General features: G+C 37.7%; 1 protein-coding gene across 1 annotated transcript in view; it reads right to left on the minus strand.

The window, feature by feature from the left end:
- The window catches only part of hpo (serine/threonine-protein kinase hippo), a 185,335-nt gene that overhangs the window by 15,478 nt on the left and 142,129 nt on the right, over positions 1–27,728 (minus strand). The window contains exons 9-10 of the mRNA XM_090386778.1: positions 21,978–22,185; positions 2,988–3,364 (exon numbers count right to left, since the gene is read on the minus strand). Coding sequence (XP_090242904.1) covers positions 2,988–3,364; positions 21,978–22,185 — 585 coding nt within the window. The remainder of the gene's footprint in view (positions 1–2,987; positions 3,365–21,977; positions 22,186–27,728) is intronic.

Genomic DNA, 27,728 nt, shown 5'->3' on the forward strand with positions numbered 1-27,728 from the left:
AAGTGTTATTGCTGCCTACTATCTGGACGTTTTCAAATGTTTGTTGCAGAGAATCCATCATTTGCAGCCTCAGTATGAAGAAGATGGCAGTTGGGTTCTTCTTTCATAACCACGAACCAAGCTACAAGGCTCTCATTGTTCAGGAGTTTTTGGCTATCAAAAAAGTCTGCATACTGTCACACTCGCCGTATTCACCAGACAGTCCCATGTGACTTCTTTTTGTTCTCGAAGCTCAAGGCACCACTGAAAGGTTATTTTCATGACATCAAAACCATTTAAAGAGCTGTGACGAGAACACTGAACAGTATACCAGTCAGAGCATTCCATCAGTTGTTCCAGTTGCTTTGTGACCATTGCATGCAGCATATGGATGCAGGAGGAAGTTACCCTGAATAACACACAGTTAGTTTACTTATACATCGGATCATTATTTTTTTTCTAGCATTAGTCTCCTTTTCCAATTGTTGCACTATGTATATCATACGAAAACTGAAAGAACCAATCACATTTACTTCAACTGTTTTTTTTTTGTGCATTCATGTGTTCATATTTTTATATGGAAAATACGTATAAATTTAATTACATTGTGCTAAATTAGACCTCTCCTTTCAAAGAATTATAAACTGAAAATTGCTGAAAGGAATTTGTAGTGTTCCCACTACAGAGGCTATTGCCTCAATCACAAAATTCACATGACAATGTGAATATGGGAATAGGAAATGAAGCAGAAAATTCAAACCTTTCATTCAAGTCAGTTCAAGTGTTTAAAATGAATTAACAGTGTCAATGAGTAAACTAGATATGTGTGAATGGTAGTAGGCAAGCAGGTCATTAAAAGAAAGTGTGAAAGAAAAAAAAAAAAACTCCTCTCTCAACTTTATATGGACAGGATCTGAGAACTGTTCTGACTGTTTCTTGCATTGCGTACAACAAAATTTTCCAAAACAGTCTGCTTGTGCCAGCCAAAATAAGAGATCTTGGGAGTTGACATGATTTGGTTGTTAAGGAAGTGACCCTCCTCACTGCTAAGCTGACTGAGTTGAAAAAATGCAAGTAATCACATAATCAAGAGTTACAATAAATGATAACTTACTGGAAGCATCATATCTAGTGAGCAAGAGGCAAAGCTCATCTTACTTGAAGCAGCTGCAAAAGAGTTTTAATTTCTTTTGCATTCAACTAATGAATCAATAGATATGGCAGAGCTTTTATAGCATCTGTTCACTATTTACATGACAGTTAAATCAATGAGAATTTTATTTTATGTAAGCCATTGCCCACTCCTGACCACTGGCAAGTAAATTTTTAATATTCTGGAAAATTATTTGGTTTCATGAAAGATGGTGTGGGCAAGGCAAAAAAATCCAGATTTTACTAGTCTGCATTAGTTCACAGACGGATGTGCTGGACAAATTTGTTAAGATAGAAAATTTTTTAAACCATAAATCTTAAAGCTAGACTTTTCCCCTTATAATTCATGAAGATACAGAAAACCTCCAAACTTCACATACACATTTGTTCAACAGTTGAGTTGAAGCAAAGTACCCATCAGGATGCTAAAGAGTTGAAATAACTGTTTTGGAGACAACACATTTACTTTGTCCTATCAACTGCATGACATCACCTGGCTGAAATATCTTGTACACTTGATAGATATACTTACTAAAATTACTCAGTTAAATGCACCTTTAAGGCAAAGAGACTCATGTTTTCACAACTTGCAACAAAAAGAAAACTAATTCTGGTGCTCAAACGTGGAATAAGATGAACTTTATTGCCTTCCCACTCTAGAAAATTTTCTCATTGAGAAATTTCAAAATAATGGTGAACCAAAGGGTGACATAATGCTTAACATTTGTAGACTCCATGCCATTTACAATGAGTATTTCCTCATAAAAATGAAAACTGTGACTGGATTTGCAATTCCTTAACAGAAAAACTCCCTTCAGCAGTAAAATATGGAACAGTAAACTCAACTCATGTGTAATGATGATATCAATGGAGCTAAGATATGGAAACAATGGCAAAACAATATTACAAATATCATATAATGAGAAATAAGAAAATATCTTTGGGTTAACAGTAACTAATCCAAGGTAAGCAAGGCACTCTCAGGATGGCATTAAGTATACAGAAACAATAGAAGAAGAGAAATTAGCTAATAAGATTTTAAGAGCAAAAATTAATGGTAAGCTAAGAGGCAGATCAACAGCAAGATGAAACAATGGTCAAGCCAGCACTGGAGAAAACAAGGCTAATTCTGGCTAGAGCTAAAGATCTTACTGGAAATATGAATATGCCACTCATATGTGCAAATGAGTGGCAAAAAAAGAAAACAGTAGCAGAATGGTCAATTACAAAAGTGCATTAGTAGACAGTGAAGCCTGACTGCTAAATAACGTAAAACAATTATATTCATTGTCAATATGATTAATTTAAAAACTCCTCTGACCTGATTATGCCAGAGTATAAAAGAACATTTGGCTCAATGTAACTGAGCAGCCAATTGCAAGACTACTCACTAGCATCTACATTTGAATGAACCATGGTTCAAGTCCACATAACTATTAAATACATTTAATGATTGTATTCACTGCTGAGATGATTAATTGCAAAACTATTGCCTTAGTGGTTGTGCTGGAGTATAAACAGAAATCTGGTAGTTTGAAATGACTGATATGTGCATCAACTAGATCATCACAGGACCAAGGTATTTCCATGCCCCGGGCAGAAAGATTTTTGGTGCCCTTTCCTATGGATATATGTTTTTTTTGCCTAGTTGTTCTGTTTTTGGTGCCCCTTAAAGAATGGCAGCCAAAGGCAAGAGCACTGCTAGCCTGTACCTTAATCTGGCACTGAACTAGATATAAGACACTGGATAACCAGATGCTTATATAAGATAACTAGATATAATATAAGTTTATTTAAAATTTTTGTATATATATATATATATATATATATAATGGACAACTAAATCTTACACTTACAAAATCAAAATCTCCATCTGCAAAGGAACGCTGAAATTTTGTTGGTTCATGAAGACCAGCACAAGGTCCAGCATTACTAATTTGATTTAGCTGACGTTGCAAATGATTAACAAATTTTTTTTCTTGGGCTTGAGAGAGTCTTTGTTGTGGATGCTGATGCTGCTGTTGCTGCTGCCGCTGCTGGCCAGTCCTAGACATATTCTGCTGGAAGTGATTTGGATGGGGAGTTCCTGTATGGGGAACAGGGGAAGTCGGACTAGTACCTCCTTGCTCAGAAGATGATTTACTACCCTGCTGCTCTCTCTCTTTCTTATCAAAATGGTCAAGGAAGTAGGGACGGTAGTTTTCTTTCTTTTCTCCTGGAACTGTATCATGCCCTAATAGACACATTGTTAGAAATATAAAGTATTTCCTTTCTTCTGATTGTTAATGGTTTATGCTCATCAAAAGTAAATAAATGTTCTCAACTGTATTAAATAAATAGAGATTTGACTAATAACATTATGTAACAAATTTTCAAGAAGGTTTATGTTTATCTGCATTTCTTGATGTGGTTCTTTTTTTTTTTAATATGAAATTGAGCATGCTGATTCTGAATTTGACCTTAGTTTTTGCAAGGAATCAATGGGTTGCCCAAAAATAAAATAAATGTACGTATGCCATAATACTCTATCAGTTTTATTAACAATGTTTAACTTATGTACAGAATAGAGCATTAATCTTTACTACAAGTAAACAACAATCTTAAAAAAAAAAAAAAAAAAAAAAAAAAATCAAAAATTAAAAAAAGTAGAAACCTTCCTTGGATTAATAAAAAAAAACAAAAAAAAAAAAAAACACAAACACCCTTAAAAATATACATTTGAATATCATTGGTCTTTAGCGGTCAGTGTGGTAATCCTGAACCAAGAACCAGATATAGTTGCCCATAACTGCTTCAACCCAATTTCTTTAGTACCTTTTCTTCATTAACTATGTCCTAGTGGAATCTCTCCTCCTTCTCTTTACTAAAACAGTGCCCAGATTTGGTGTGGAAGTGGGGAGAGAAAAATAAAGCCAGATTCAAATAATGGAGTCTGACTGACATCCTGTATCCCATTTTTCTGTAATTTTCACTCCTAATGTTACTAAGACAGCCATTTGCTACAAGGTGCAACAACTGGCAGGTATTTCAATCATCATCAGTCATTTTGTCTTCCAGTTCTTGTAGAATCAACATCTGCTTAACCCGTGGACCAATATGCTACCATTCACTTTAGCATCAGTCAACATATAGGAGTATCAGTGTTTCGGCATGGATATTATAGCACATAGCGAGTAGGGCAGTGGAATAATAGGGTTTTAATTGTGATAAATAAGTGGCTCAAAAGTTCTAATCACATGTTGGGCATATATCTTTGTGTTTAGCTAAGGAATTTCCTTTTTAGTAAGGATATAACTAATTTAACACTGCGATCATACTTGGACTTGATACAATAAGATATAACATAAAACTTGATAGAGTAATACGAGGGTAGTTCAATAAAGAATCGCCCTGACTTAGCTGCAGAGGTGCTAGGCACAGGTTTTAGTCCTCCTCTACATAGCCACTGCGCAGATTTACACATTTTTCCCATCAATGGATGAGGCTACAGACACCACTTTTGTAGAAGTGGTGAGGTTGGTCGTTGAACCATGACTCTGTTACAGAAATGAGTGTCTCGTCATCAGGGAAGTGGATCCCCCAAAGAAATGATTTGAGAGAAGGAAACAAGAAGTCCGATGGTGCAAGATTGGGTGAGTAGGCTGAATGGGGCAGTATTTTATATCCACAAGTGGCCGCTTATGTTGCAATTTCAGAAGTGTGAACTGGGGCATTGTCTTGAAGCATTCTCACACCTTTGGACAGCATGTCACGCCTACATGTTTTGATTTTCTCCCATAATTTTGTAAGTTGGCATAATAGGCACCTGTAATTGTTCTCCCTTTCGGCAGGTAACCAGTCATTATTACACCTTTCTCATCCCAAAACACTGTTAGCAAGACCTTTCCTGCTGATGCTTGGACCCTTGCCTTCTTGGGGGGGGGGGGAGACCGTGATGTCGCCATTCCATGGACTGCTTTTTACTTTCAGGGTCGAAATGGTGTATCCAACTTTCATCCTGAGTGATTAGACGAGAGAAAAAGTCTTCCCCATTTTTTTTGGCACAGGGCTAACAACTCTTGTAAATTCTGTTGTCGATCAGCCTTCTGGAAACCAGTCAATAATGAGGGAATCCATCTTGCACTCAATTTCCATAAATGGAGTTGGTGATGAAAGACTGTTTCAACAGAGCACACACTAATCTTCACTTCCTGGGACAATTCACGCACAGATATCCAGCGATCTTCCATGATTAACGACTCCACTTTTCTGATTGTGCTGTCATCAATGGCTGAATAGGGACGACCTGGAATGGGATCAGATTCTACCGATGTCCGACCTAAACCGTCTATGCCAGTGCTTCACAATGCCATAGGATGGGGCTTCATCCTTATATACAGCAGTCATTTCCTCGTTGATTTCTTTAGATTTCCCCTTCAAGAACAGATACCGGATTACAGCTCTGGCTTCAACTTTGTGCATGATGCTACTTTGTCACACATTTGGCTCTATAAGAGAAAAACAAATTAAGACAGCGCTGAAATTTTACACCTTTAGTGCAGAGAAATGTATGATGCCACACACAAAATATCACGACTCTGCGACATGTGGAAGTAGGTGAAGGCGATTCTTTATTGAACCACCCACGTATGTATCACTGCATTTAAGAATCTATTAGATTAGTGTAGTATTGTCAATTAATAAATTAAATTGTATTTAAATGTAAATCATGCCCCAGACTAGAGCAACAAAGCAATGAGCACAAAGTAGTAGGAGTGCTGTGGCTCGGGGGTGAACAAAAAGAGGCAATTCTTCAACTTATCACAGCTCAACAAAATGTGCAAATTTTGAAATGCTTGCAGACCTTTCTGGAACAGGACATGATCCAGCCAAGGGGGATGTCATTGCATGTGTGTGTGTGTGTGCGTGCGTGAGCGGTGCAGAGATTGTGAAGAAATTAGACACCACTCAGTGTCCTGAAGGGCATTTATGAGAGTTTGAAGAGTAGGGTAGATGCTCTTAAAGGAATTAAAATGGGGGCCCATTAAGCTCTTTTCTGCCCAACTCAATGTCAGAGCTCACACTTGAACATCAGACAACACAGTGGCAATCTCCAAGGCACAATGTGCTGGTACCACAGAAGGTAGTTATTGTCGGTGATTCTATTGTCAGGGAAACATGTTGCACAAGAAGGATAGATGAAATAGGACCATAGTATGTCTGCCAGTGACAAAAGTGATGATGTTGTAGAGGCAGATATCATCTTTTAAGGGCACAAAATGTTGTTGGTATTTGGCTTAATGACACAAGGGCTACTGAGGCCAAATTGTGTCTGCTCATAGTTTATTTAGTCGAAATATACCACATGGGCACAAAAGGTGACATTGTTGTACACACTGGCACTAATGATATTAGGAGCAGATCTGAGGACTTACTTAACAAGTACAGGGCAAATGTTTGGGGGGAAAAAATTTGTGAATTAGGATTGAATTTGAAAGTGTCTGCAATTCAGCCCAGGCACGATAGGATGGAGTATATGTTAAGAACCTTGTCAATCAATTTGGCACTGGAGAGAATGTGCAAGGCTCATGGGGTAGCATTTTTCTCAGTGTGGTCAGTGCTTGTCAACAGGAGAGACTGTTTTCACAGGGATGGGGAAAACTTGAACAGAAGGATTGCAAAAATATTTGCCCATGCTATTGAGGCAGTGATAAGTGGGTCGGAAAACTGCTAGTGTAGGGGGATACACAGACTAATAGCTTAACTAGAGCCACAGGCAGAGATGAAAGTGATTCTTGCACTGCTACTACTGATACATGCAACAGCCTGGAAAGCAAGGTGTCTGGGCCTTCAGACCATACTGTGGGTCATCATGGAACAAATAAATACATAGGCTGTGTTAGGGTAACTAAGAATAAGAACATGTGCATGTATACTTGCATGTGCACCAATCCCAGGACCACTGTAAATAAATTTGATGTATTTGAAGTACTAATTAAGTCATCAAATGTAGACATTGTAGCAATAGTGGAAACATGTCACTCAGACATAAGTGATGCTGAATATGAATAGGGGGAGTACAATATATACAGGTTTGTTTGTTTGTTATTTGGAGCATTAGCAACTAAGGCCATATTGCTCAGGGATATGCGGTGGTCATTCCCTGACCTTTCCGCAACCTCCGTATTTGGTGGTGACGGGCTCGAACCCCAGTCTAATCAAGAAGCGTGTGCTATGCACTGCTGCTCCTTCCCACCTGGCTACGGAGGCGCATACAATATATACAGGAAGGACAGATGAAATAGGAGAGGAGAGGTGGAGAGATTATTCTCTTAGTTAAGAAACATTAAATCTAAGGCAGTGCATCCAGTTAACATGGGTGATGAGGGCAATGTTGAGTCAGTTTGGTGTGATATAAATACTAATTAGAATGTCTCAAATAATGGGAGATTTAACTTTCCGGATGTCGACTGGAATTGGTGCAGCAAGACTTTTGTCGATTTCTTGAATGACTGTTTTCTAGAGGAGTGTGTTAGAGAGACAACAAGAAGCAGCAATACTCTTGATCTGGTTATCAGCAGTGGTTCTTAATGCATTAAGAATCTGCAAAAGAACCACTGGGTGGCAGTGATCACAGTGTGCTAATGTGAAATTTAATTACACATATCTACTGTCAAGGGTAAGGTAAAGGCTTTTGCTTTCAAAAGGGTAACTATAGTGGTCTCACACAGTTTTTAAATTCTGTGCAGTGGGACAAACTGATGATGTTACCAACAGCAAATTCTAAATTAGATGTTGTTGTTTGTTGGATTTATTGGTGTAAGGGCTACTAAGGCCATAATGCACCTATTACAATCTTGTTTGGTACATGATTGTTATATTAAAAAAGAGGATTCAGATCAAATGATATTTGTTTATCATTCTCAGGAAGGTAAAAACGTCATTAATATCTTGTCTGTCTCAGGGGATCTGCTGTAAGGTAAGCCTATTAGAGGAGGAGGAATATAGATGTGAAGAGAAAGCTGTTTGTCGTTCTCTCAAGTATAATGGGCATTCAATGAAAAAGTGGTTCACTGTTAGTTGAGTTTGACAGTTGATGCATAGTGGAGGGTCATCATGAGTGAGCAAATAACTATGAGTTAGTCCTATTTGCATTCTGGCAAGTACTTCTTCCTTTCTATTGCCTCTTAAGCTTGATAGCCACTGTTTATGATCATTTTTAATCTGGAAGAGTTTATTGCTTTTTTGCTACTGCCAAATGGATAGCCATTTTTTTCTAACAGTGCTATGTATGATGTGTTTGAAATCTGTGTAGGGTATCTGGATGTCTGATGTTAAGTGACTGGCGTTCTTGGCAGCAAAGTCCGATTGTTCATTTCCTACGATTCCAGAATGCCCTGGTATCCAGTAAAAAATTATTTTTTGCCTGTTTGCAAGAAGCTGCACTAACTTTATTTGAATTTGTTGTAGTAACGGATGAATTTTTTTCCTTTTTTTTTTTTTGTTAGTTGTTGGCGCATCGGCTTCTGTGGCCATAATGCACCTCCCAAAGTTTTTGCATTTTACAAAAAAAGGCAATTACAGACCTATTAGCTTAACATCCGTACCAGGGAAAATAATTAGTATAAGATAGAGCTACGATACTCAATATGTTCTACGTTGACTTCAATATTTGTAGAAAAATAAGAGAAATTTACCTCAATATGATAAGTAGAACACTTCCTAATGACACTCCAGCAAATAAATGAAAATAAAATTAATGCAAATTAATTAATTATAGTAATAAAATTAATTAAAAAACAATAATCAAATTAAAACAGGTTCAACACAAGTTAAAAAAAAAAAAAAAAAAACTTTCCTTCCTGAAGCTGACAGGGCTTTTCGACCATGTCTCGATCACAGGAATGGAAATTACTGAGTATGTGTGAGTCAGAATCTTAAATAGAGAGAGAGACTGTCTTCATGCATGCACATAAAAGACCACGAATTGGAGAATAGATATGGATGACAAATGTTAATAGAATTCTCCTATGTAATTAAATTTCAGTGGTTTCTGCAATTAATAGTCTAGTATAATTACATTTGACACTAAGCATTTTGGCCTGATTAAATTGAAAAATGTATGGGTTTCATTAACAGCATGAAAGGCCAATTGTGATGCTGCTGAATGAGAAGCACAGACTGAGGATGCATACTATTTTAATCTCACATTGAGTGCATGCTGCATTGAGCCCTGATAATACGAGTTGCAATCATTACAAGGAATATTGTATACCAAGTTATTGATCTGTGTTGCAAAAGGGGAAAAGACTGAGCGATTGTTCAGTATAGTGTGTAATTTCCGTATATTAGTCTTGCCACAATTTTAAATTCGGTATCTTTAAAGAATTTGTTAAGCTGTTTGTGACACTTTTCAACATATCAGACAGAAATAAAATATTTTTTGATGTTACTATTGTTAGTTGTAGTTTTTTGTATCCTATCCTTAGCTTGTACCCTAAATTGGTTTACTGCAGCAAGGGGGTAACCAGTGTTTAAGAATCTGCTGGTTAATATCTGTATTTCTGAGTCTAAAGCAGATTCTGTCATTGAATATTTATAGGCATCGAGAAATTGATTAAAAATAACAGACCTCTTGTAGGTGAATGGGTGATAGCTGTTATAATGCAGAAACATACTGGTGTTTGTCGATTTATGGTATATGTTAAAATTGGACTTTATTCGCTTCCCGAGTAAGCACGAAATTTAAAAAATCTAATGATTTTGATTCAGTATTTTTCCTTTCCAATGTAAAAGTGAGTCTAGGATGAATATTATTAAATGAATTTAAAATGTCTTGAATAGTACAACCATCAGTAATAACCAGAATGCCATCTAAACATCTCCCATAATATGTAATATGGGTAGAAAAGGCATCAAATGTATTTGGCACCTTTTTGCCAAATACATCTGACGCCTTTTGCAACACAAATCAATGACCTGGTATACAACATTTCTTGCAGTGATTGCGACTTGTCTTGTCAGGGCTTGACACGGTGTATGCTGGATGTGAGATTAAAACAGCACACATCCTCAGTCTGTGCTTCTTGTTTAGCAACGTTCAGAATTGGCCTTTCGTGCCGTTAATAAAAACCAAACATTTTTATTCAACCAGGCCAAAATACTTAGTGTCCAACATAATTACACTAGACTATTAATTGCAGAAACCATCAGAATTAAATTACATGAGAATTCTATTAACGTTCATTGTCCATATCTAATCTCTGATTTGTAATCTTTTATGCACATGCACAAAGACAAGTAATCGCGATTTTTATGTACATACGTGAAGATAAATAATGTCTCTATTAAGATTCTGACTCACACATGCTTGGTAATTTCCATTCCTGTGATCAAGACATGGCTGAAAAGCCACGTCAGCTTCAGGAAGGAAAGTTTTATTTTAATAATTTTATTACTATAATTAATTTGCATTAATTTTATTTTTGTTTATTTGCTGGAAAGTGTCATTAAGTAGTGTTCTACATATCATATTGAGTAAATTTTTCTTATTCTTCTACAAACAGGGAAATAATGGAATCACTGGTTAAAGAAGTAATGCAGAACCATCTAGACAAGCATGCAATTATACTGCAATCACAGCATGGATTTGTTATGGGGCAGTCCTATCTAACCAATTTGATAGGTTACTTATGATGCAATACACCTAGAAGAATGAATACACAGAATAATACTTCGAAGAACAGTGTGGATTCAGAAAAGGAAGAGGATGCACAGATGCAATATTCACTGCAACAAATAATCAAAAAGAGAAGAGACAAAATTTACCAACATACTTATTATTTATTGATTATGAAAGGCGTACGATAGTTTGAATCGAGAAAGACTACGGACAATTTCAGAAAATGATAACATCCCCCCAGGAACTAATGTCACATATTAGCATTAGTTGAGGCATATGATGCAAGAAAGCAAGCTTATACAGCATCAGCCAAAAAAACCCCTTTCCATTTCACCCATCCAGTCACTCCAAATGTTTGTCTAGTAAGACAAGGTTGTAGATTATCATCAACACTATTCAATGTTTATATTACCAAAATATTGCAGGAATGGAAAAAACTTAACAGGTGGAATTCAGCTATCCAACAAAACAGAAAAATTAACACAATTTTATATGCTGATGATCAAGTACTTTTGGCCAAATCAGAGGATGAATTACACACCATTTAAATACAATAGCAAAGAATAATAATTTATACATATCAGCTTTCAAAACAAAATCAATCACAATGTGTGGTAATGATATCAGACGAGTAAAGACAGAAATAGATGGAAACATCATTGAACAAGTAACTGAATTTAAATATTTAGGAAATAGGATTTCAGAATTTAAAAAAGGGCACGGAATACAAATTACAAACCTACAATGGAATTAATGGAATAATAAAAAGAAATTTTGGCAAACAAATGACAATACAAACAAAATTACAAATACATAACATCAAAGGCAGCACTTAAATATGGACGCTTGGGAAGAGGGATAAACAACATCTGGAAGAAGCCCAAAAGAAATTTCTCAGACCACTACTGGGATTAACAAGACTAGATCACCAAAGAAACACAGATATAAGAGAAAGATTAAACACTTCCCACATAACAGAAGAAATACAAAATTACCAGTTAAAATGGAGAGCATGTAGAGAGAATGAGTAGCAAGAGACTACCAAAATTGGCAATGAACTACAAACCTACTGGGAGGCATCCCATAAAGGTGCCTCCGTAGCCAGGTGGGCAGGAGCAGGAGTGCGTAGCACACGCTTCTTGATTAGACCGGGGTTCGAGCCCGTGACCACAAAATATAGAGGATGCGGAAAGGTCAGGAAATGACCACCGCATATCCCCGGAGCAATATGGCCTTAGCTGCTAATGCTCCTAAAAACCAAACAACAACAGCATCCCATAAAAAAATGGATCGAACAGTTCTTTGAAGAGATTTAATGGCACAGGCTTCATAAGCCTAAAATCCACTAAGTACAAGAATAAAAAGAACTTATGATGCAATGTCCAAGAAACTGGATGCATAAAATAATTTTGACATCATATATTTGGATTTCATTTGGATTTTTTGATACTGTTGCACTTAAGAGACTGTTGTACAAACTGGAGCAATGTGACATTAAGGGCAAATCACTGCTATGGATAAAGGGATGGTTAAGTGTGAGAAGACAGAGAGTGGTTATTAATGGGCACTGCTCTTCATGGCCTAATGTTATTAGTGGAGTTCCCCAGGTTTGGTGATGGGTCCATTGTTGTTTTCAATATTTATCAATGATATTGATGAAAGTATATCAGGCTTAATTTCTAATTTTGATGATGATACAAAGGTCGGCAAGGTGGTTAACGACAGTCATCAAGGTGAGCTACTGCAACAAGGTCTAGGAAATTTGGTCATGGGATGAGAAACTGCAGTTGAAGTTTAACAATGACAAATGCAAGGTACTGCATATGAGTAGCAATAACCCTAAATTAACTTATAACATGTGTGGAACAACAGTCGGGGTAGTGGAGAATGAAAAAAGATCTGGGGGTAACTGTGTAGTCAGACATGAAATTCTCTGAGCAGTGCAGACAAGCTGCCAGGACAGCTCATAGAGTTTTGTCAATGATATACAGAAAAACTTTGCTAGCAGGGATAAGAAGGTGATTATCCCTTTGTATAAGACCATGGTTAGGCTGCATCTCGAGTACTGTATACAGGTCTGGAGGCCTCACTTTAGGAAGGATGTAGATCTGCTGAATGGGTACAGTGAAGGGTAACCAGATTGGTGAAGGGAATGAAAGGTTGCTCTTACCTAGAAAGAGCTTCAGTTCTGCAAATTGCAGCATCTGGAGACCACAACATATCTGTAAGGAGATTTGATTAAAGTGTTTAAAGCTTTGAATGGATTGAGTAAGCTGAATGTTAATGGCATTCTTCCCCTTGCTGAGACTACACACAAATGAGGGGCATAAATCCAAGCTGAGGAAGGATGATTGATTGTTGGAACAGGCTTCCATCTGTTGTTGTGGAAATGGATGGGTTGAATAAATTCAAGGAAGTACTAGACAAATTCTTGGAGGGTAAGGATGGGTGAACTATGTATTTTTTTTTTTTTTTTTTTTTTTGGCTGATGCTATATAAGCTTGCTTTCTTGCATCATTTGCTATTACCACTACTACTACAACATTATAAACACAGACTATAATGCGTGCAGGTGTCACCTTGGGCACTCAATGTTTTAACAAATTGCATGATTATTCCCAGCACGTTATGGAGTGGTGGAAATAAGACTTTTTCTTGGAATCAAGGGAATGTCTACCACACTGTGTGCTGCAACTCAATTCTGGCAGACTCTTTTGTAGTAATGATGTATTGCCCTGCAGTTCCAGAAGCAGAGAGAGCAAGGGAACTTAGTGAAATAATCTTGCAAACCCAGAACAAACAGATATAACCATCAGAAAGCATTTTAAAGTCTCTACAGACATTTATATTGGTCATACTTGATTTTCTGTAACAAACTTTTAACATGTCTGTGGTCTTCTTTACATATGAACAGTGTGCAAGAGGAATGAAGGAGTGTATATTCTCCTCGTAAAGCAACACAGCTTTCAAACTTTTATTTGAATTGTCATCAAAAGATGCTCTTCTAAATTGTAACTAATAACAATTTGTTCATAATGAGAAATCAAAGCAAAACAATAGCACAAGAATTCTGTAACAATACAAAAATGCACTTAAGTGACATGTCTCGTTTGTGTGTGGAAATCTTGCAACTGGAATCCAGTAAAATCCCAGCTGCAAGGTTTCCACTATTTTAAAAAAGACGCTAGGATGCATTGGTTTGGTTGACCCAAATCTCTCATCTAGTCAATCAATTTTTGTTGATTAGGAAAATGTGGCATTTTACTTCTGATGTATAATTCCAATTATCCTATTCACCAAAGTCGTCATTAAATTCTGGAGACTCTTCTCTGGTAGTTGGATTGGGAATTGGAGGGTTGTTGTTGTTGCTGCAGCTGATGCACTATTAAACACAAAAAAAAAAAAAAAAAAAACCTTTTAGTTTACTAATGGCACTTCAAGTTGCAAGGGCTTATAGTGCACCAAGGCATTGGAGGGTCTTTACTGTGTGTAACCAAAGCAATATATGACATACACTACAACTTTTCAATACAAGATTTTTAAATTTGACATATGTGCCATACAAAAGTGACAATCATCATAATGGACTGGGTTCTCCACATTCACAGTGTAGCAAAAGGCATATATACTTATGAAACCATTCCTCCAATGTTGGCCTGTATCTACCAAAACAGACACGAAGTGCCTACAACTTGTTTTGATCACCCATAAGCATTCCAAAAGAATTCATATGCACTGCAAACCTTGGTTCCACCAACAATGTTATACTTCACCTGTTTCAGACCTATATAATATTCACAAAAATAGCAGAACGAGTCACCTTTACTTGGTAGATATAGCAAAAAAGAAACTTATTATATGAATAAGTATCAATAGTATTAGTATGCAGTTATTGAATACATGTAAATGTCATAGTAATAAAAACTTTTAACTGCTGCCAAAATATTGACACAGAGAAAAAATAAAATCATTGGATAAAATCCCATCTCAAAAAAAAAAAAAAACATCAGCTGAAATGTATGAAATATTAAAAGAAGCTTATGGTGAATCTACACTTCCATATAGCACAGCTTGCAGGTGGTTTAGAACGTTTAAAGATGGATGTGATTCAATCACAAAAATTGGCAGTCCTGGAGCTCCACCCATTACTGTCACCATAGAAACCATAAGCACTGCTTCTGCAATTGTGAGAGAAGACCATTGTATAATAGTAAAGCAACCAGCAGAGATGTTGAGAATGTCAGTAGGAAGCATACGTGGTATTCTCCAACCCAGCATGCACACATGTTTGCACACACTGGGTTTCAAGACCACTCACACCTGAGCAACGGCAAATTCACATGGAGGTTTGTCAGGAGCTTCAACGGATGGTTACTGATGACAATAAGGTTCTACACGAGGTGATAACTGCTGATGAGGTACGAATTCATCATTTTGACCCAGAGAGTAAGCAATACAGCTCTGTTTGGAAGTCTATGTCATTTCCAACACCGAATAAAGCAAGTTGTGGCTTGGCTTCTGCAGGAAAGGTTATGGTCATTTTTTTTTTTTTTTTTGACATTCAAGGAATGGTTTACCAGAATGTTGTGCCACATCATATGACTGTTATGGCACCTTACTATAGAACTGTACTGAACATTTTGGGGAATCACCTTTGTCATAAACAACCACAATTGCATGTAGGTAAGTGGATGCTGCATCACAAAAATGCAAGACTTAACACTGCTCATACTGTCACCGAGTACTTAGCCAACATTAATGTCAAATGCATTCCTCATCCACCCTACAGCCCTGACCTTGCACCCTGCGATTTTTTTTTTAATTTCCAAAGTTAAAGAAGGAGCTGCAAGGAAAACGTTTCCAGTCACCAGAAGAAGTTTTAAAGACACTGGAGGCAATTCTCAAATGCATGTCAAAAAATAGGTTCCACCACGTTTTTGAAGAATGGCAGAAATGTTGAAGTAAGTGCATTTCATCAAATGGGACTACTTTATAAAGGACCATCAAAAGATGGATGATTAATAAAGGCATGTTGTGAAAAAAAAAAAATAAAAAAAAATAAAAAAATATATATATATATATATATATATATAAAATCTTTATTGAACAGCCCTCGTACTTCTGTTTTCTGGAAAAACCTTTTTTCCCACATATTTCAAACAAAAAAAAAAAAAAAAAACCCTAGAACCTACAGAAATTCAAGTCTAGTGTTAACAAGTATCTTGTCTTGTCAGCCTTCAACTCATATGTGGTATAAGTAATTCAGGCTCAGGCTCTAATGCTTTTCTTGATTGGGGTTTCTTGTGAGGGGGGGGGTCTGATTCTCGATGGTTATGGAATTATCATCAACTGAATGTTAAAAATCAAACAAATAGATAAAAATGTTGAAAAGAACACATTATTTGATTGGCATGGTGCAGTCACTGCATGTTGATAGTTTTTTTTTTTTTTTTTTTAAATATATTCCTTGAGTGGCATAGTACATAGGTAAACCGTGTTATTTGAAGATAATAACACTCAAACTTACATTGGTTTAATTATGTTTATTCACAGTCTGGAAATATCAACAAGTTCTTGTGACCCAAGTAACCTTTTGTGATGGTGATATTGCAAAGACAGCTGCCACTGAAGAGGTGGTAAGAAAATACAACACGTTTGACTGCATTATGTACAAATTTCAAAAGTGGGAGTTTTCTTTCCTCATGGTACTTGGCTACTCATTGAATGTGATACATAATTCACCATCTAACATAAAATAGCTAGTTGGTGCCACCTGCTATTTGATGCAATAAGACTTGAAAACATGTATCATAGCAATGCCTTTAACTTTTTAAATGGATTTGTCTCTTTTGGTAATGTTATTCAATTAAAAATGATATTAGTAACTTTAGGTCAGCTCATGAATAATGTCATTTCTAAAATGACATTATCCATGAGCTGACATAAGTCCAAGTCTGTCACCACCACTGGAGAGTGCACAGTATCCCCAAGACAGAAATATAGAATGTAGAGAAGTGTGTATAAACTAGTGTAGCGGTGCAACTGAATCCACATCAAATGAATTATCTGGCATGGGACCTTCACCTATCAAATAATTTGGCATAGCTTTTAGGCTCCATATTGAGTGAAAAGAATCTGTTAGGAGACCTATTTTGCACTTCATTTGCTTATTATACATTGGTGTGCAAAACTTAAGGACCAACACTATTTCTAAAGGTTATAACCACAAAATCAAACGAAACAGCATGTGGTGATTTGCACAACTGTGGCCATTCAGTAGAAAGTTGGTGCACATGCAAAAATTTGAATTGTGACGAGAGGGCTCACATAAATAGATAAAAGCAGCAGTTCATCAGTTATGTGCAAAGTTTCGAATGGTGAACACGATTGTTACAGACGTTCAATTGGTTTCATACAGTGCTACAGACAACGAAATATCCAGTAGACAACATCTGGGTGACTTTATCCAGGGTCGAATAATTGGGAAGCTCAAGGAAAGTCGAAGTGCTAGGAGCGTGACTGCAGAGCTCAGTATCGCCCATAGCACCATCTCACGTGCGTGGTTGGCCTTCAGAACGACAAGTACAGCTGTTTGAAGGACCAGTGGTGGGTGTCCATGAAAAACAATGCTCAATGATAACCACTATATACTCCTACAGGCCAAGAGGGACCGACACCAGACAGCGGGATCCATTGCGGTTTACTGTGGCCAGGAGACTCCACAAATGTGGACTGTTTGCCCAATGGCCAGTATGCTATGTCCCTTTAACACCTGCCCATCGAAGACACCATTTACTGTGGTGCATCGAACACAAGGACTGGACAGCAGCGCAATGAGGTAAGGTACTCTTTACTGATGAGAGTAGATTCAGTCTCGGCAGCGATTCTGGATGTCAGCTAATCTGGTGAGAGTTTGGCATACGGTATCACCCTGCAAACATCACTGAAAGGAATTGATATGGCAGTCGAGGTGTTCTCATCTGGGGAGGCATTATCGTGGATTATCGTACACAACTGCAGATACTGGAAGGTGGTACTGTAACTGGTGCACGCTACTGTACTGAGGTAATCCTTCCCCATGTGCATTTATTCCAAGGTGCCATTGGCCCCAAGTTCTTGTTTATGGATGATAACGCCAACCCCATCGCAATGCAGCTGTTCATATGCTTTTGGAAAGTGAAGACACTGTTCGTATGGATTGGCCTGCCCATTCTCCAATCTAAATCCCAGTGAACACATATGGGACACTCTGGGGAGACACCTAGTGGCATGTCCACACCCACCAGAAAATGTTCACCAGCTGAAGATGGTGCTGACAGAGGAATGGATGATGTTACCGCAAGAACTTATCAACAACATTGTTCTAAGTATGAACAGGCCTGCATCGACATCAGGGGTGGCCATATCTCCTACTGAGGACCATCTCTTCCCTTTGTTTCATCTCTGGCAGTAATGCATCTCCTAATATCCTAATCATACAGCCAATACACTTGATCCTTTTCTCACAAACAACCCTTCTAAGTACAAGGTTGAAGTGAGAGGTCCTTTAGGCACTTCAGATCACAACTTGGTGATTGTCTCTTCTCCAATGGAACTTTTATCTCATGGCTATTCTCAACCTCGTATTGTTTGGCATTACAAGAATGCAAAATGGGATGACCTGCGAGACTTCTTTTCTCCTTTTCCTTGGTCTGATTACTGTTTCAAAACTTCTGATATCAACGTTTGCTCAGATCGTGTCAGTGAAATTATTCTTGCAGGAATGGAATTCTTTATCCCACACTCCACTTTAAAATCTCGTCCTTTATCTAAACCTTGGTTTTCCAATAAATGTGCTAAGGCTGTCCAAGAGAAGAATGTTGCATATCGTAATTGGCTTGTTTCTAATTCTTCAGTTTCATTTTCTGCCTACACCAAAGCTCGCAACAATTGTAAAGCAGTTATTAATCAGTCCAAACTAGAGTTTGAACAGGCTAAGAGTAGGAAACTTGCTTCTTGCCCTAATGGTAGCCGAGCATTCTGGTCTGTTGCCAAAGCTATTGGCCGCAACTTTTGCCCATCTCTGCTCCCACCTCTGTCCAAACCAGATGGTTCTGTTGTCACTTCAGCCAAGGATAAAGCTGACCTGCTAGCATCCCATTTTTCTTCGAGCTCATGTATTAATGATCTTGGTAAAACACCTCCCACCATTCCTAACACGCTCCATTCAATGCCTCCTGTGGTCTTCCGTCAAAAGGATATCAGAAGGATTTTGACGAATCTTGATGCTAAGAAAGCTCCAGGTCCCGATGGTATTTCTCCACTTGTTCTCAAAGCCTGTGCTCCTGAACTTACTCCTAATCTTTGCCGCCTTTTTTCACTTTCTTATTCCAAAGGTGTTTTTCCTTCTGTTTGGAAATTTGCTCATATCTAGCCAGTTCCTAAAAAAGGATGACAAATCCCTCCCATCCAATTATCGTCCCATTGCAATTACTTCTACTCTTTCTAAAGTAATGGAGAAATCAATTAACCGCCAACTCTTAAACTACCTAGAAACCTTCCGTCTGATCAACGATCGCCAGTATGGATTCCGTCAGTGTCGATCCACTGGTGATGTTCTGGCTTATGTTACCTATTTATGGACTAATTCAATGGAAAGGTTTGGTGAAACACAAGTAGTTGCTCTTGACATCTCAAAGGCTTTTGATCATGTTTGGCATAAACGTCTTCTAAACAAGCTTCCATCTTATGGTTTGCCAACTGTTTTTAGTAATTGGTTATCCAGTTTTCTCTCTGATTGCTCACTGAGGGTGATGGTAGATGGCTCTCTGTCTTCTAACTTCTCCACTAATGCCGGTGTCCCCCAAGGTTCAGTTCTTTCCCCCACTCTTTTCCTCTTGTATATCAATGACCTTCTTCCATTGACTGGAAATCCTATCCATAGTTTTGCCGATGATAGCACATTGCATTCAACTTTCCATTTTGAGAAACCTTGTCCAGCTCAATCAGCTTCAAGTTCTCGAAAATCTGCTGCCAATTCCTTAAATGCCGATCTTCAAGTAATTCTCCAGTGGGGCAAAGACAACTTAGTTGATTTCAACCCTTCTAAAACTCAATCTTGTCTTATATCTCGCAAAAAGGATTCTTCTGCTCCTATGCTTATCTTTAGTGACACTCCGATTTCTAGGCAAAATGATATATCTCTTTTGGGGATTACCCTGACTTCTAATCTCTCTTGGCACAAGCACATTACAAATATTGCTTCCTCTGCATCTAAAAAACTTGGTTTTCTCTTTCGCTCTCGGCGTTACTTTTCTTCCAAACAGCTGCTCACTCTGTATAAATCGCAATTCCGCCCTGCCATGGAATATTGTTCCCACATCTGGGGTGGTGCCCCCAAAACCTCTCTCAGGCTTCTTGATTCCATTCAGAAGAGGGCAGTTAGGTTAATTAATGATTCATCTCTAACAGAGTCTCTCCACTCGCTTTCTCATAGACGCACTGTTTCTGCTGCATGCCTCTTCTACAGATACTTCCATGGGCACTGTTCTTCTGAATTGGCTTCTATAATTCCCACTCTCTCTTTCAAAACAGTCCGAACACGTGCCGCCACCAGCCAACATCCATTTAATGTCCAACCACAAACCCACAGAACCAACTTTTCATCTTCCTCATTTATTCATTCAACTGCTGTTTTCTGGAACAACCTTCCTTCATATGTATTCCCTGAAAATTACGATCTACAGAAGTTCAAGTCCAATATCAACAAATATCTTCTTTCGTCTTCTGAACCTCCAACCCAAGCACGGTACTAAGTACTATAGGTTCTAATACCTCTCGTGTTTGGGGTTCTCATAAAAAAAAAAAAAAAAATCTGTATCATGGCAGCCAATGCTATGTTGCCATTTTTGAATAAAGTCTCTCTGTACCGTTTTGTTTCCATTGTTGTGTTGGTGTTGTTTCCTTCATCATTTCTGTACCTCAAGAGGTTCCTTTGGTCTGCTTTTCCCATATCTAGGCCACTCCTATGAGAAGCTACAGGTGAAAACCTGACTGGTCCTTAAGTTTTGCACACCAGTCTAGATACAGAGAAAAAGATTTCATACCATCCTATTCGAAAGAGGGATCTCTTGCGTTCTGTACAGATGTAAATGATTCAATCAGTGCAATGGGCATTATGTATGATCCATCAGAGTGGAGATGCTTCACTGACAGCTGGAACAGGGACACACAGCACTTCATGTCTTCAGCGCCTTCACTTAGCAAACAGAAATGAACATGTGTCCCTGTTCCAAGAAATCCATAAGGATAATCCTTTTCTTTTGTCAAAAAAAATGGAACACAAGATTTTTCTAGCAGTGGGCTTAGCCTTGAATTTCTTCTTTATTAGTAAATCATTGTGTTGTCTTTCCATAGACTGCATATTGACTCCGGTTCACAGTAGTATGAACAGAAGTCGAAAATTTCCACCCATGGTCTCATACTGCTCCAGAAGACTGGCATCCTCTGGCATACAATTTCCTGTATTCGCAAATTTTTAAGAATTGTTTTCAATTGCGTTAAAGCCTATTCCCACTCTTGCACATATTTCTCAGAGTTCATAATGCATTAGTGTTTGTGAATCAGTTTATTCACTCTCTTCTCATTTTCCACTTTTGTTGCAGCATGAAGATGTCCTGACTTTAGCACATCCTTCAAACTGCTACAATCATTTGAAAAACCTAACCAACCAGTTAATGTGCTCACTTCGACTATCATGATCTCACAAATATTCATCAAACAACAGTGAGTCTCAACGGACACAATGTTCTCTACATTCACAAACTCAATAATACACCACAGCTTCGTGCGTAGATTAATGTCACCCTCAATTTTCATGGACTACTTACAATTCTGCCCGCTGATATGCAGCATTGAAAATTTTAGTATATTGGCAGTAACATTTAAATTTTTACCTGACACCATTATGTTTTGTATGTAACATCACACAAGGGTGAATCAAATTTACAAAAATCATACAACAGATTTTGCCCTCTCAGTATTCCATTAATTACAACTTAACTATATTTGTTTAAGAAAACACCACTGGCCAAACTCAGAAAATCATAGAAATTGTCATGTGGTTAATTATAATTTACATAAAAAACAAATGACTTTCTGATTTTATAGGTGTTAAGCAAAAAGACCAAAGAAACATTCTCCTTACTCTTCATTGTTGAGTCTTCATCTTCTCCATCACTATTAATAACAAGAGTACCTAAATCTGATTCAACATCACTATTTGCAACAAGAGTACCACCATCACTATGGGATATCATTGTATTACTTTCATCTTCTTCATTACTGCTTGGCACTAGAGTCCCTGAGTTTGCCATGAACTCCACCATAGTCTTAGAGTCCACCTCATCTTCATCCTAAATAAGTAGAGAAAAAAAAAAAAAAAAATATATATATATATTCACTAAATTTCTTTAACTAGTTAAATAAACTTAAGTATAATTCAACATAACACAGCCTATAGTAAATTAATATACTTTCACTTGATTCCTAAAGACATATGAAAAACTGTATCTGTCATTCACCATTTCTAGAAGATACTGTTTTTCTTTTTTTGACACTGGTAGTACTACACATCTAAACTAAAAGACACTTAAACAGATCTTACACACAAAAAAGGTTTGGTGGTGGGGGGGGGATGGAATGAAGGAGAAAAATGAAAGGTGCTTATGGAGACTGCAACAGCAGAAGTGCTACTAAAATGTTATCATTCAATGCAAATGGTACAGAATTTCAACAGATTATTTTTAAAATCACTTTTTTTCTCCTATGGAATAAGTACTGCACACATTACTACTATAAAAGAAATTCAAAACATTACTGCTTACAGAATAGATTTACTTCTTATTCTAATAGGTGATTTTATAAATAAAATCACCTATTAGAATAAGAAGCGACCTGAAGCGATGGGTGCTGGGGGTTTCAGGGACTGATGGCAGTCATTGTGAAACAGATGGGTATATGGGATGTGTCAAGGTAACTAGGAATAGGTGCATGTATGTTTGCATATACAGTCAGTCCTCGTATAACACGGGTTTACACTAAACGAATTCGATCATACGCGATTTATAAATAGGGGAATGATATCGTATATAACACGAACCGAATTCGCTTATGCACGATTCACCTTTGTGTTTACAAGAAATGGCAGTCGAATGCGGAATCACCCCAACCGAACGCAACACGATAGGAATGAAGAGAAGATTCTGAAAATGTATTTATGTTTATTTGTATCAGTGAAGGGGAAACATTTCACCATAATAATGTAAAAACCAACACAATTCCAGCTATCGGTATAATTGCAAATGCAATTAGATCGAGTTTACTACCAGTTTATAACAGATTCCACTAGCAGAAACGCAACTGGAAATTGTTTTTATTGTTTTATGGTAGTAAACTCTAGAAATGTGCTTTAGTAAAATATGAGGTGTTAACAGTGTATCTCTGCCTTTACGGTATTGTTTATTCAGTTGCTACACGCGCGCAGCTTTGTTTATATGTATCAAGTTTGCCTCCTCATTTTGTAATTGTGCTTTATTCCCTAAAAATGAGTAAAATACTTAAAGGGTGTGAAAAGGAAGCGTCCTGGTGAAGACACTGCAGATTCAGAGAGAAAAAGAAAAGCAATATCGATAAACAGAGACGGACTGGGTCAAAAATTCTTATCCGGGAAAATTTATAGTGGCCTCATACTATGGTTTATGGCCAAAATCACACCGGCCTCCGACCCACCGGGGTTTCCCCGGTAAGGCTTATGGCCAGTCTGCCTCTGTCGATAGAGAAAAAATATGAAATTGTGGAAAGCTTTGAGCGAAATAAAAGACCATGTGACATTGCACGTGCTAGAGACCTAAATGAGGCAATGCCGAGAATTACAAAGAAAGCAGAGAAAATAAAAACAACTTTCATAGCAGGAACAACTCAAAGTGTAATTAAAATCCATTAGATTAAGACACAAAGAATTGAAAGAGATGGAACAGCTGTCATCTGTTTGGATAGAAAATCAAACAAAAAACAAGTTTGCTTACGATAGAAGCAAAAGCATTAGCAACATTTTATTATGTAATAGTCGTAATAAAATACCTAAGTATTTTATTACGATTATTTATTGTGTTTGGTAATGTTTTCATTACAAATGTGTGTTCAATCTTGGGTGGTCGGCACCTAACCCTATTTTTCCCATACGGCCTGTTGTTTATATTGCACGATTTTGCATTGCATGAGGGTATCTAGGAACACAACTATCATGCTATACGAGGACTGACTGTATACCAATGCTAGAAGTATAGTAAATAAATTTGATGAATTTGAAGTGTTGGTCAAGACATCAAAGGCAGGTATTGTTGGGATATCAGAGACGTGGTGTCACACTGATATTAGGAATGCAGAATTGGAATTTGGGGAGTACAATGTGTACAGAAAGGATAGACAGGATAGGAAGGGAGGAGGTGTCATGCTGTTAATTAAGAAAAACAAAATCAAAAGAAGTGCATCCAGTTGATATAGATGAACAGTGCACTGTTGAGTCAGTCTGGTGTGACAAAAGCACTGTGAAAGCAAAAATAAGAGTAGGAGTGTGCTATAGGCCTAATGATTCGAATGAGTACAATGAACAATTGTACAGAGAAATAGAGTGAGCTAGTAAATCAGAATATCTTATAATGGGGGATTTAAATTCCCAGATATTGACTGGAACTTGAGGGTTGGTCACTCACACACTAGTAAGATTTTGTGGATTTATTGGATGATTGTTTTCTGCAGCAGCATGTTCGAGAGGCAACCAGAGAGGGTAATACTCTTGATCTGGTTATCAGCAGTGATCATTCGTGTATTAAGAATTTGCAGATAAAGGAACCACTAGGTGGCAGTGATCACAGTGTACTGATGTGGGATTTACTTAAAGATATATAATTACCATCAGGGTTAAAGGAAAGGGTTTTTGCTTCCGTAAAGGTGAGTACAGTTGTCTCAGATAGTTTTTAAATTCTGTACAGTTGGATCAACTGACGACGTTACCAACAGTAAATTCTAAGTGGGAAGCATTCAAGGAATTAATCGTGGAAGCTACTAAAAGTTTCATACCTATTAAGAAATAATGTTCAAGGTTTAGGCCTAAATGGTTATCAAATGAACTAATGAGACTCGTGACAGAGAAGAAATATGCATGGGATGCATATAAATTATCAAGCGACTCAGAAGCCTATGGCAGATATAAGCTAGTCTGTAATCAGTTCACAAAGGAGGTTAGGCAGGCGAAGGCAGATTATGAGAAATCTTTGGCAAAGGGTGCTAAGTAAAACAGCAAGGATTTCTTTATAAAAACTCTAAAAGGAAGTGGATGAATCTGATTGGTCCACTTGATATCGATGGTTCGACTGTTGATGCTCCTGCTCAGATAGCGAACAAACTGAATGAGTATTTTGCATCTACATTCACACATGAGGAGTTATTAAGGTTTGAAAATGGCAGAAGGTTATCAAATTGTAGCAGAGTGCTTAATGATTTTGTAATAACTGAGAGAAAAGTGGAGGAGACATTTTTGAAGTTAAACATAAGAAAGGCACCTGGGGTGGATGGGATCTATCCAGTTATATTAAAGGAGGCGGCAAAGCAACTAAGCAAACCCTTAGCCATAATTATGAGAGCATCCTTGGACTCAGGGGATGTCCCCACGGACTGGAGATGTACAAATGTATCCCCAATTCACAAAGGGGGATTGAAGGGTGACACGAGTAATTACAGACAAGTTAGTTCAACTTCTGTTTCGGGTAAAATAATGGCGTCACTGGTTAAAGATGCATTGCAGGATCATCTAGACAAGACTGCAGCAATAATTCAGACACAGCATGGGTTTGTTAAGGGAAAGTCTTGTCTGACAAATTTGATAGGATATTATGATGTGGTTACAAAGGAACTGGATGCAAAAAATAATTTTGATATCATATATTTGGATTTCAGGAAAGCTTTTGACACTGTTGCGCATGGAAGACTATTGTACAAATTGGAGCAGAGTGGTATTAAGGGTAAGTTGCTACAATGGATAGAATGATGGTTGAGTGGGAGAAGATAGAGGTTGGTAATAAATGGGTGCTGCTCTTCATGGACAAATGTTATTAGTGGAGTCCCACGGGGTTTGGTATTGGTTCCACTGTTGTTTTGTATATTTATCAATGATATTGATGAAGGTATATCAGGCTTAGTGTCGAAGTTTGCAGATGATACAAAGGTTGACAGGGTTGTTAATGACAGTAATGGCAACAGGATCTAGAATTTTCTAGATCTTGTTACTGCAACAGGATCTAGAAAATTTGGGCAGAAGTGGCAACTGAAGTTTAACCTTGACAAATGCAAAGTACTGCATATGGGTAGAAGTAACCCCAGAGAAACGTACCAACTGTGTGGTACTACACTTAAGGTGGTAGAAAATGAAATGAAAAAGACCTAGGAGTAATTGTGCAATCAGATATGAAGTTTTCTGAGCAATGCAGTCAGGCTGCCAGGGCAGGTCATGGGGTTTTGTCAATATTATAGAGGAATTTTACTAGCAGGGAAAAGGAGGTGATTGTCCCTCTGTATAAGGCAATGGTCAGGCCACGCCTTGAGTATTGCATACAGGTCTGGAGACCTCATTTTAGGAAGGATGTAGATTTGCTTGAGCATGTACAGAGAAGGGCAACAAGATTGGTGAGGGGAATGAAGGGATCCTCTTACCAAGAGAGGCTTAAGTTCTGCAAATTGCAGTGGCTGGAGACTAGGCCCCTAAGCGGTGATCTGATTGAGGTGTATAAGGCCTTGAATGGGTTAAGCACACTGAATTCTGATGGGATCCTTCTACTTGTTCAGATTACGAACCTAAGAGGGCATAAATTCAAATTAAGAAAAGACAGATGAAGAATAGATGTGCAGAAATTTGCCTTTAGCCAACGGTTGGTTAATTGCTGGAACAAACTTCCATCTGTCATTGTGGAAGTTAGGTTAAATTTAAGGAGGAACTGGACAAGCATTTGGAGGGAATGGTGGGATTTTTTTTTGGCTGATGCTGCGTAAGCTCATACACTTGCTTTCTTGCATCACATGCCACTACTACTACCTCTTTCATTTTTTTCACCCATTCCAAAATTTCCTATAGTTCCCCTTTCTTCGCTGTTTTGTCCCTTTCCAACCTTACAGGTTTGTATAAATCGCAAATCTGCCCTGACATGGAATATTGTTCCATCTGGGGTGGTGCCCCCAAAACCTCTCTCAGGCTTCTTGATTCCATTGAGAAGAGGGCAGTTAGGTTAATTAATGATTCATCTCTAACAGAGTGAGGGGAATGAAGGGATCCTCTTACCAAGAGAGGCTTAAGTTCTGCAAATTGCACAAAGTCTCCCCACTCGCTTTCTCATAGACGCACTGCTTCTGCTGCATGCCTCTTCTACAGATACTTCCATGGGTACTGTTCTTCTGAATTGGCTTCTATAATTCCCACTCTCTCTTTCAAAACAGTCCGAACACGTGCCGCCACCAGCCAACATCCATTTACTGTCCAACTTCAAACCCACAGAACCAACTTTTCATCTTCCTCATTTATTCATTCAACTGCTGTTTTCTGGAACAACCTTCCTTCATACGTATTTCCTGAAAATTACGATCTACAGAAGTTCAAGTCCAATGTCAACAAATATCTTCTTTCGTCTTCTCGACCTCCAACCCAAGCACAGTACTAAGTACTATAGGTTCTAATACCTCTCGTGTTTGGGGTTCACATAAAAAAAAAAAAAACCTTAGCATTGAAGTCACCCATAATGATAGTGTCGTGGGTTTTCTGCTCATCTAGATAATTCTCGATTTTGGTGTATATTTCTTCATACTTTTCATCATCGTGGCTCAATGTTGGTGCATAAATCATTAAAATGTT

The sequence above is a fragment of the Mastigoproctus giganteus genome, chromosome 12, assembly GCF_048544385.1.
Source record: "Mastigoproctus giganteus isolate SK-2022 chromosome 12, ASM4854438v1, whole genome shotgun sequence".
NCBI classification, from domain to species: Eukaryota; Metazoa; Arthropoda; class Arachnida; order Uropygi; family Thelyphonidae; genus Mastigoproctus; species Mastigoproctus giganteus.